This window comes from Anolis sagrei, chromosome X (assembly GCF_037176765.1).
Source record: "Anolis sagrei isolate rAnoSag1 chromosome X, rAnoSag1.mat, whole genome shotgun sequence".
NCBI lineage: Eukaryota > Metazoa > Chordata > Lepidosauria > Squamata > Dactyloidae > Anolis > Anolis sagrei.
Window position 1 is genome coordinate 49,214,222 of NC_090034.1, and position 12,134 is coordinate 49,226,355.

General features: G+C 40.5%; 1 protein-coding gene across 1 annotated transcript in view; it reads right to left on the reverse strand.

Moving 5' to 3' along the window:
• Nucleotides 1-385: 385 nt before the first annotated feature.
• LOC132781192 (sodium/glucose cotransporter 1-like) overlaps nucleotides 386-12,134 on the reverse strand; it is a 47,431-nt gene continuing 35,682 nt past the window's right edge. The window contains exons 11-15 of the mRNA XM_060785220.2: nucleotides 8,048-8,198; nucleotides 7,791-7,959; nucleotides 5,604-5,819; nucleotides 3,143-3,251; nucleotides 386-1,653 (exon numbers count right to left, since the gene is read on the reverse strand). Of these exons, the coding sequence (XP_060641203.2) occupies nucleotides 1,448-1,653; nucleotides 3,143-3,251; nucleotides 5,604-5,819; nucleotides 7,791-7,959; nucleotides 8,048-8,198 (851 nt within the window). The 3' untranslated portion in view covers nucleotides 386-1,447. The remainder of the gene's footprint in view (nucleotides 1,654-3,142; nucleotides 3,252-5,603; nucleotides 5,820-7,790; nucleotides 7,960-8,047; nucleotides 8,199-12,134) is intronic.

The window sequence follows — 12,134 nt, forward strand, 5'->3', positions numbered from 1 at the left end:
TTTTGGAGTTACTTGAGGTCAGGCTAGATGACCTTTGGGTCACCCCTCTTGTGGTCTTCTTTCTTCTTTGGCGGCCTTAATTTGGTAGACATTGTTTTCCCGTTTAATCACCTCTTGTCAATGCTGACGCTGCTAGAAAAGCTTTTGAATAGAAAAGAGGACGAGAACCCCCCCCCTCCCCTGAAATAACATACAAATACTTTTAAAAAATAAAAAAATCATATATATTTCTTTGTTTTTCTCCTTCTCACAATTATACAAAGTGCAAAGAGTGTTTGCTGGCCGGTCTTTAACGAAGGAAGTAATTATTATTATTATAATTATTATTATCATAAATTATATTATTATTACTATTATTATTATAAAAGTTCCAGTTTTGCTTCAAATTGCACATTTTTTAAAAAATGGAAGGAAGGTGGAAACAAGGAAGAAAGAGACAAAAAAAGAAGGAAGCAGAAAAATCAAGTAGGAAAAAATGATTGCCATATTATTATTATTATTATTGCTTTCTTTGCTGTGAAGGGGCCAGCTTTGGCCGCCTTCTATGTATCAATCCCCTTATTAATTATGCGAGGAAATTATGCAAATTTTGAACTGCTTTTTTTTTTGGTCCATTCAGAGCTTACATTTGCTTTATGATATTTGATTTGCAAATTCACAATGTATGCAAATTCCATGCAAATTTGGGCATTTTCTGCAAATTTTGATAATATATGCAAATCCACAAGGTATGCAAGTTCCATGCACTTGGGCATTTTATGCAATATATGCCAATGTTATGCAGATTTTGCCCACATACTGATTTTATGCAAATTGAGCCAATATATGCAAGTTCACATATGTCCATTCCATGTACTTGGATATTTTATGCACATTTTGTCCATGTATGCCAATTTTATGCAAATTTTGCCACTATACACAAATTTGCAACATACAAAAAATTCCATGCACTTGGGCTTTATGCAAAATTTGCCAATATATGCCGATTTTATGGAAAGTTTGCCCATGAATGCAAATGTTGCCAATACATGCAAAATGTATGCAAATTCCATGCATTAGGCATTAAAATTGTCCATATATGCAGATTTTATACAAATTTTACCAACATATGCTGATTCTATGCAAGTTTTGCCCATGTATACAAATTTTATACCAATTTTGCCAATATATGCAAATCCACAACATATGCAAATTCCATGCACTGGGGCAATTCATGCAAATTTTGCACATATATGCAGATTTTATACAATTTTTACCAATGTGTTTATTTTATACAAACTTTACCCATATATGCGAATTTTGTGCAAATTATGCCCATATATGCATTCTATACAAATTTTGCCCATACATGCAGATTTTATACAAATTTCATCAATATATGCAGATTGTGTGCAAATTTCGCTCATGTATGCAAATTTCACCCGTATATGCAAATTGTCCCGCTCCTCTAGGCGAAGAATCCATGGCAAAAAACGGCCACAGATAGAAGCAGGATGCCGTTGATATTGACCACTCGCTTCCAGAAGGGCACCTCACTGGTGTCGGTCATTTTCTGGCGTAGGGCCTCCTCCTCCGATTGGCTGAGTTTGGGGCCAGTTTGGTCCAGACCACAGAACCAGTTCAGCGCCTTCCGGCCACAGGAGACCTCTTGTTCTGTCAAAACACAGCCCCACCCCCCAAAAAAAACCAATTAAATGCAATACATACAATGGATTGGATTGCAGTGCCCATCATCCTCTCCAGAAGTATTATTATTTACATGTGTTATTATTATATATAAATTAAGCGTGATTATTATAATATTATTTCAATGCATCATTATATATTCTTATCATTCCTGTTAAAATTATTATTATTATTATTATTATTATTATTATTATTATTATTATATCTAAACATTATATGTTATTATAATTTAAATGTTTTATATCTTATTATCATTAACATTAAAATTTATCCTTATTATATTATTTAAACTTATGATTATTATATTATATTATAATTTAAATGTATTATATATGATAATGATTATCATTAAAATGTATTATTATTTTAAATTAATATTATTATAGCTGTGACTCCTATCCATCTATCCAGACAACCTTTAAAATTATTACAGTAGAGTCTCACTTATCCAACATAAACGGGCTGGCAGAATTTTGGATAAGCAAAAATGTTGGATAATAAGGAGGGATGAAGGAAAAGCCTATTAAACGTCAAATTACATTATGATTATGCACCAAAACATCATGTTTTACAACAAATTGACAGAAAAAGCAGTTCAATACATAGTAATGTTATCTAGTAATTACTGTTTTTATGAATTTAGCACCAAAACATCGCAATGTATTGAAACAGCTGTGGATCCAGGTGGGAGGGAGACTGCATTGGATAATACAGAATGCTGGATGTGCGAAGCCTCTACTGTATTATTATTATTATATCTGTGATTCCCATCCAGTCCACCTTTACATTTATTATTATTATTATTATTATTATTATTATTGAATCAACTTCTTCTATCTGTGACCCCCATCCACCCATCCAGATAACCTTTAAAAATAAATAAATAAATAAATAAATAATAATAATAATTATTATTATTTTACATGTACTGTGCTGCCTTTCCTTGACTTCATTATCTGGCCTAAAAAGATTCGAATCCATTTGGAGTTCCCAGATATTGTTGTTATTCTTCTGCCTCTATACCTGTATTGTGCTGCCTTTCCTCTAATCCATTTTCTGAATCCATTTGGAGTAGCCAGGTGTAATAATAATAATAATAATAATAATAATAATAATAATAATAATGCCTTTGTTAGACAGACTGTGACTGTCATCATCCACCCACCCAGAAGCCCTTTAAATGTAATATATCTGTTGATCGGGCTGTGACTCTCCCATCATCCACCCACTCAGAAGACCTCAATTTCTTTTAAATGTAATATATCTATTGGACAGACTGCACCTCCCATCATCTACCCACCCAGAAGACCTTTAAATTTAATACATTATTATAATAATAATAATAATTATTATTATTATTGGTTGGACTGTGACTCCCATTGTCAACTCATCACCACCAAACAATTCCCCCTTTCTAATTTGCACAAATTTGCAAAAATATAAACAGTAAGTTTACGGGTTTGGTCCTCGTAGTCAGTATCTTCCTTCGTGGCCACTTCCTCCTCGGCGTCCAGGTCGATCCGTTCTTCTGTCCGGTTGCGGAGGGACCAGCAGAGCCGATAAAGCTGGGATTGAGGAAATGGGGATTTAGGGTTCGGAAGTATGGGTTAGGATTCAGGTCAGAGACTCAGAGGTAGGGTTAGAGTTGGACTTAGCGTAGGAGTTAGACTTAGATAGACTTAGAGCAGTAGTCCACAAGAACTAAAATATGGTCAACGGCCTCACCGTTACTACACTGTTGCAATGAGAGCAACTGGTTTTACGAAACTGTATTATAGTACTGAGGCTTATTAAATATGGTTTTCTGTGGGCGAGCAGATGGCAACTACTGGATGGCATATGTTCTGTATCAGAAACTAGAGCTGATGTGGTCTATCCAACGCAATTTTCTGAATCAGTACCCCAAATAACCAAACTGAATCTAAAGTTAACTAAAAATTGATTAATAACCTTTTTGGTACTAATGTTGGAGAGTGCTCCCTGTTCAAAAGAAAGGTTAGGAACTGTTAAGTTAGAGGAGAGAGACAGAGTTAGAAAGTTCAAATTGGGATTAGAGTTAGGGTTAGAGGATAAGAATTAGGGTTAGCCTTAGACTTCAGGTTAGAGATAGAGTTAGACAGAGTTAGAGAGCCTTGGCGTTAGCAATAGCATTTGTCTTAAGAGTTAGGGTTAGAAGGAGACTTAGAGAGCCTTGGAGTTTAGCAATAAGGTTTGTCTTAGCATTAGGGTTAGAAGTAGACTTAGACTAAGATAGACTTGGAGTTAGCAATAGGATTTGTCTTAGAGGTCCAATCAGGGTTAGAGTTAGGGTTAGAAATGAGAGCCTTGGAGTTAGTAAGAGTGTTAAATAGTTTGGGTTAGAGTTAGAGATAGAGAATTCGCAATAGGGTTAGAGTTAGGATTAGAGGATATGAATTAGGGTTAGCCTCAGGTTTAGAGATAGAGTTAGAGAGCATTGGAGTTAGTAATAGGGTTCATCTTAGACTTAGGGTTAGAGTTAGAAGTAGACAGACTTAGAGGGCCTTGGAATTAGCAATAGAGTTGGTCTTTGAGGTCGAATCAGGGTTAGAGATAGGGTTAGATAGAGTTAGGCAGAGTTAGAGAGCCTTGGAGTTAGCAATAGGGTTCGTCTTAGAGTTAGAGTGAGAAATAGACTTAGACTGAAGAGGCTTGGAGTCAGCAATAGGGTTGGTCTTCGAGGTTAGAGTTAGGGTTAGAGATAGAGTGAGAGGGTTAGAATTATGGTCAGCCTTAGAGTTAGGCTCTTTTCTCAGGCCCTCCTCTCTCTCACTATCCTATTCCTTCCTTCTCTCTTTCCTTCCTCCTTCCCTCCCTCTCTTCTTTACCTCCCTCTTTCTCCTTCCATCCTTCCTTCCCTTCCACCCTTTTGTCCTTCCTTCCCTCTTTCCTCTCTTCTTCCCTCTCCCCCCCTTTCTCCTTCCTTCCTTCTCTTTCCTCCCTCCCCTCCTTCCCTTCCACCCTTTCCTCTTTGCCTCCCTCATTTTCCCTTCCTCCTTTCTTCCTTTCTACCCTTACATCCTTCCTTCCCTCTTTCCTCCCTCCTTCACACTCTCTTTCCCCTTCCTTCCTTCCTTCCTTCCTTCTCATTTTCCTTCCTCCTTTCCTCCTGGGGGATGCTTAGTTGGGAGAAGAGAAGGTAGAGAGGGAACACGAGAATCATGTTTCAAGATTTAAAAGAGTGTCCCATTGAGGAGGAGGAGGAGGGGGGGGGGATGCCTTTCTGCTGCTCTAGAGACCAGAGCACAAGGAAGCAATGGTTTCAAATGGCTGGGGGAAAGGTTTGACTAAAAGGATTAGGAAGAACTTCCTGAGAGTAAGAGCTGTTGGAGAATGGCATAGGCTGACTGGGAGTGTGGTGGAGTCTCCTTCTCTGGAGGCTTTTCCACAGAGGCTATCTATTGGGAGTGCTTTGATTGTGCCTTCCTGGACGGTAGGGGGTTGGATTGGATGTCCCTTGGAGGTCTCTTCCAACTCTAGGATTCTATATCAGGAGTAGGTAATACGGGGTCTAATCGATAGACTTTTTCTCTCCTGTCCACCATCTCATCCTGACCAAGACCAACCCTTTTGGGATCCAAATGCTTCCTGTCTTTTCTTCACTTTCTGCCTCCAAAAGAGAAGAGAAAGGTAGGGAAAGGGGAGGGAGGGGATTTGGCAAGAACCCCCTCCCTACCAGACCTGCCCACCTCACTCTGGCCTACCATGCAGCCCCCAAGTTAGAAAGTTTGTCCATGCCTGGGTTAGAGAGCCTAAGGGTTAGGGTTAGATAGAGTTAGAGTAAGATAATTTGGGTTACAGTTAGAATTATGATTAGAGTTAGAGCTAGAGTCAGAGTCAGAGAGTCACAATTAGGGTTAGAGAACCCCCCTTCCCCTCAAAGTCCGGTTTGGACTCACATGAACGTCGTCGATGGGCTTGGTGAGAAAGGAGACGACCAGGACGATGATTACGCAGATGGCAAAGAGGATCATGGCGAAGTAGAGGTAGTGGATCTTGCAGATGATGGCCGGACAGTTGCTGGGCTGCACACAGCTCCCTGTCCCGTAGGCAAACTCTGTGATCATCCGGGAAAGGCCTATCAGGAGGCCCAGCACTAGGCCGCAGAAGGCTCCCTGTGGACGGAGGGGAAAGGTCAGGGAGGGACCCGTCAATAACGGTTGAGAAGGAGTCCATCAGAGGAAGGAGAGATCATTAGAAACAAAATGTTTGAGAAGTAGTTGATTGGAGAGATCAACAGAACTCAATCATGTTTGAGATCAATAGGAACCAATAGATTAGAGGACAATATCAATAGAAACCAATAAATTAAATTGGAGAGATCAACAGTAATAAGTAATGTTCGAGAAGGAGTCAATTGGAGGGAGAGATCAATAGGAATCAATAGTGTCCGAGAAAAATCAATAGAAACCAACAATGTTCAAGAAAGAGTTAATTGGAGAATGATGTTAATAGGAACCAATAGATTGGAGGACAAGATCAATAGAAACCAAGAATGTTTGAGAAGAAGTAGATTTGAGAAATCAACAGAACTCAATCATCTTTGAGAAAGGGGATCAATAGGAACTTATAGATTGGAGAAACCAATAATGGTCAAGAAGAAGTAGATTGGCGAGATCAATAGAACTCAATCATGTTTGAGAAGGAGATCAATAGGAACCGATAAAGGATGAGATCAATAGAAACCAAGAATGTTTGAGAAGAAGTAGATTGGACAGATCAATAGTAATAAGTAATGTTTGAAAAGAAGTCTTGTGGAAGAACAAGATCAATAAAAACCCATCATGTTTGAGAAGGAGTTGATCAGAGAATGATACCAATAGGAACCAATTGAGGATGAGATCAATAGAAGCTAATAATGTTTGAGAAGGAGCCGATTGGAGAAAGATGAGATCAATGGAAAACAATTGTGTTTTGGAAGGAGTCAATGAATTGATACCAATAGATCAGAGGATGAGATCAATGGAAACGAATAAATGTTTGGGAAGGAGTTGATCAGAGGAAGAGAAGATCAATGGAAAGCTATGTTTGAGGAGGAGTCAATCGGAGAATGAGATCATTGGAAACCGAGAGATTGCAGCATGAGATCACTAGAAACCAATAGTTTGGAACATGACAACATTACAGACCAATGATCCCTCTGTCCAAACTATTCCTCCTATCTAGCGATTTCTGTTGATCTCTCCAATCTATTTTTCCTTTCCTCATGATCTCTCCCTCCTATCTATTGGTTTCTATTGATCTTGTCCTCCGATCAACTCGTTAAATATTATTGCTTTCCATTGATTTGGTCATTCCTTCCTATGATCCTTTCGTATTGATCTCTCCCTCCAATCAACTCTTTTCCTATTGATCTCTCCCTCTAACGACTCCTTTCCGATTGCTCTCCCTCTGATTGACTTCTTTCCTATCCATCTTTCCCTCCGATCAACTCCTTTCCTAACGATCTCTCTCACCGACCGACTCTTTCTTTCCTATCCATCTCTCCCTCTGATCAACCCATTTCCTCTCAATCTCTCCCTCCAATCAACTCCTTCATTCATCTCGATCTCTCCCTCCGATCGACTCCTTCTTTCCTATCCATCTCTCCCTCCGATCAACTCATTTCCTCTCGATCTCTTCCTCCGATTGACTCCTTCATTCCTCTTGATCTCTCCCTGAATCGATTCCTTTTTTCCTATCTATCTCTCCCTTTGATCAACTTCTTTCCTCTCAACCTCTCCCTCCAATCGACTTTTCATAATGATCTCTCATTCTAAACAACTCTTTCTGTTCTATCAAGCTCTCTCTCTGATTGACTCCTTTCCTATACATCTCTCCATCTGGTCGACTCCTTTCCTATCAATCTCTCCTTCCAATCGACTCCTTTCTTATCAATTTCTCCCTCTAATTGGCTAATTTCCTATAAATCTCTCCTACTCGACTCCTTCTTTCCTATGTATCTCTCCCTCTGTTCAACTCCTTCCTATCTAGCTCTCCCTCCGATCAACTCCTTTCCTATCGATTTCTCCCTCTGATCGACCCTTTTCATACTGATCTCTCTTTCCGACCGATCAGCTCTTAATCATTTTGAGTCTGTCCCTTACCGTCTCATTGACCCTCTTGCAAAAGATGGCCAGAAAGAAGACAGCTGCAATTGGAGGCCCCAAGTAGCTGGTGATGGACTGGATGTAGTCGAAGAGCTGCCCACTTTGGGCCTCCTGGACGACCGGGACCCAGAGGATGCTCAGGGCGATCAGGATCACAATGAAGACCCTGAAAATGGGAGAAATAGGGGGTGGGTTTATGGGATTTGTAGCAAGGCAACGTGATGGTGGTGACGGGGTCCCTTCTCTTGTTGCACCTTCCAACAATCATGAGCTCCCTCTCCTTGGCTCTGGTTCGGATCTTGGTGTAGATGTCCATCGTGAAGAGAGTGCTGGCACTGTTGAAGATGGAGGTCAAGGAGGACATCAGGGAGGCCAACATCACCGACAGCATCAGACCTCGCAGACCTGTCATTCAAAGATTAAATTACCTCAGTAAATTATAATAATTTTAAAATTTAATAACAATAACATGATCATAATTAACATGATACTAATTAGTAATATAATGTAATATAATAAGTAATAAAATTAATGACAGTCATAGATACAATTAATTATAAAATTTAATAATAACAACAACATTGTAATAATGGTGATAATAACACTGTTCTACAAATTTTCAGTTTTTCTCAGTTGCGGAAACGAAATGTGCCGTTTCTTAATAAATTTAACATGCTGAATTCAAATATAATAATTAAATGTGTTAATTGGCTCTGGCAACAGTTATTTCAATTTTCTCCACAATAGGTAATTCGTTAATATTATGATAATGCACCTAACCTTACTGCATGTATATCAACTGTGAATATTTACTAAATTTTAGTCAAATTATATTGCCAATAGTTTATACATGAGAAATATTTATTTAATTAGTCTATTGTTTATGTTTGTGCAGCAAGAAACTATATTAGCAGGCCTAATGCAGTTGAAAAGTCTGAAAGTTTAAATGTCGCTTTAATCGTGACTTTAGTTTATATCCTGTTTGCTTCTCTTGACTTTTCTTTTGTATTCAAGGAAATGATTATCTCTTACAATGCTCCAGCAGTAGTCTGACAGCATTGACGGAGTCCATTTGCTTTGATATCTTTTTTCCATAGTGCTTTATTTACACACGTGCAAGGCATAACTACAGTAAAAAGAACAATGTAAAACGATGTTTAATGATACTGTCTCAGTCTTCAACTGACTGACCCTCACCGTTCAAAAGTCTGGCCTTATATAGGGCTTTCTGGCTTTTGCACACGGCACTAATACTGCGTCATCAAACTTTCTAGAATATTCTAGAATCTTCCATAGTGTAAGTCGCAACATGCATTTTTTCAACCATACGTGATCACGTGATTGCTTATATCATAAAAACTAGAGCCAATATACATTTTTAAATGTCATTTTCGTTTTCAGCACCCCAAAATCATAAAAGAACAGCTATTTTCAGGCCCGCAACATTTTCTCCGTTGAACAGTGTAATTAACCATAAAATATAAGAATAATATGGAGGAGGAAGAAGGAATCATAACAATAATAAACTAAATGATGAAAGGTAATAATAAAGTAATTATAAAAAATATAATCAAGATGTAAGTAACACAATTATAAAATATAATATAAATTATAAAATAAATTATAAAATAATAAATAGCAGTAAAATCAATTACAAAAATATTATAAAATATACATAATAATGAAATCATTGTAAAATATAAGTGTAGTATAGTAATAAATAAATGGTTGGGGCTCAACAGCAAGGTGCTGGGGATTTCTCAGAGGACGAGGGGGATGACAGGTTTCCCACTGAGGAGTCTTGTGTGGGATCAGGGTGAATCGCAGGCCTTAGATCAGAGAGAAGTGCCGGCAGTTGCAGATGAGACAGAGGATGTTTGGAATTCCAGTGGGTTTATGCCTATGATCATAACTTACTGGATTCCACGTACCTCGCTATTATGGACTACTGAACTTTGTATATATACTTTTTAATATATATTCCTCTCTATCTCCCAGAGGGGATTCAGGACGGATTACAGAACACATATATGGCAAACATTCAATGCTGTTATACAGTTTACAAGGACAGACAATACATAATACAGAGGTAAAGGCTTTCCCCATCTTTTTCCATTTCCGGCATCTGGAGGCTTTACCCAACTCTGGCCACAAGGGAGGGGGGTTGCTGTCACTCCATCTTCCATGCCAAGGAGCTTTGTCATCCATAGACATCCTCCCGATCAAATTGCTGGATTGTCCTTATGGGCACCTTTTATAATCTCTCCGCTTAAAGCGGTACCAATTTATCTACTCACATTTGTGTTTTCAATCTGCTAGGTGGGCAGAAGTTGGGCTGATGGTGTGAACTCGCCCCAACCCTGGCTTGAACTGCCAACCTTTCAATTGGCAAGATTTTCTACAGCTGGCGGTTTAAGCCACTGTGCTAAAGCTCGGCCCTATATATATATGGACTATTGCTATATCGTAGCACCTTTTCTTCTTCAAGTTCTCTGAATGTACACTTGTGGAGAATACTGTGTCTGTGAAGGCTCTTACGGAAGCTTCCCAAGCTGTTTTTGGTGGTAGCCCTGCCAATTCCACCTGTGGGCATAAAAGGCGACCCAGTTCCTCACTCCCCAGTTCTTTTTCTTCTGCCGCAACAGCTCTTTGGAACTCCTCTCACCATGTCGACACAAGGTTCAAGAGATGTATCCAGTACACATCAAAGCTACTGGACTCCGATGGCCACACAAAGTGCCTTCTCTGCCTGGGAGAGGCACATGCCATGAGCTCTTGCCCTCACTGCCAAGCTTTTACAGTGCAGGCAAGAAAAAAATTGAGTCTCTTGCCTTTGGGCAATGATGTACCAGCAGGCCTTAACCCCCTTCATGGCAACACAGCCGTTGACTTCGGGCTCGACAAAAGCATCGACAAAGGCTTCCACATCGGCCCTGCCAAAAGCTCCATCGAAGGCTTCCATGATGTCGAAGGCGTCAAAGACCTCAAAGGTTTCTAAGACTTCCCAAGGCCATGAAGCCTCCACCCTGACCTTCATTGTCATTGAGTTCGATAACATCTGCAAGGTCTTCTCAATAGATCATGGCGACACCACCAACAGCCGCTTCTCTGATTATGGCCTTCTAGAGGGCCCAAGAGGAAATGAAGAGGGCACAGACGGAGGCATCGATCCAGCCCCTCCTATCCCCAATCTCTCCAACACTGGGAAAGATCTTTGAATCCCTGTACAAGGTACAGAAACAAGGCATCTGAAAGAGAAAGAGGCCTGATCCATCGCCACCGCTGATACCAGCAAAGCAACCACCATCGACCTCCTCCAAAGCCTCTTCAAGCCAATCCTCGCTGATTCAGCCAGTGCAAGGCCCAGCAGTGCAAGGCCCACCAAGTGGAAGGTGGTCCCGGTCGGGGTTGGCTTGACACGCCTTCCTCTTGGCATGTTTCTCTCTTTTGCCATCCATTCATGCCTCTTCAAATTCTACAGCACTGCTGGTCACAGCTGACCTCCATCTAGAGCACTCAGGGGCCAGGGCTTCCCAGTTCTATGCCACAGTTTTTAAGATTGGCTTTGAGCCCATCTTTAAATCTCTTTTCCTGTCCTCCAACATTCAGATGGTTTATAGACCACTTTGACCCTCTCCACCACCACAATTCCCACTTCCTCATGGTACCAAGACCAGTGATCCACCACCTGTCCTGGTGGAGCAGCCTGACCAATGTCTGCTGCGGAGTCCCCTTCCACTCTCCACACCCAATGGAGGAGATCAGAACAGGTTTCACTACGAAAACCTCACCACTCAGGACAGGAGCCCCCAGTGGTGCAGTGGGTTAAACCCCTGTGCCGGCAGGACTGAAGACCAACAGGTCACAGGTTTGAATACGGGGAGAGCGCAGATGAGCTCCCTCTATCAGCTCCAGCTCCTCATGCGGGGACATGAGAGAAGCCTCCCAAAAGGATGATAAAACATCAAAACATCTGGGCGTCCCCTGGCAACGTCCTTGTAGACGGCCAATTCTCTCACACCAGAAGCGACTTGCAGTTTCTCAAGTCACTCCTGACACGACAAAAAACAACAACCAAAAACACTCGGGACCACTGGTCCTCTCAAGAAAGGACACACCACATTAACTATCTCAAGCTCCTGGCCATCTTCAAAGACCTAAGAGCAGTTGCCTACCTCATCTCCGGCAAGGTAGTACAAATACTGACAGACAATACCATGTTCATGTATTACCTCAACAAACAGGGGGGCACCAGATCCAGAGAACTCTTGAGCTTAACCATGGACATTTGGGAATGGTGCATCTGATGCAAAGTCTTGATCTCAGCGATACATGTCCCAG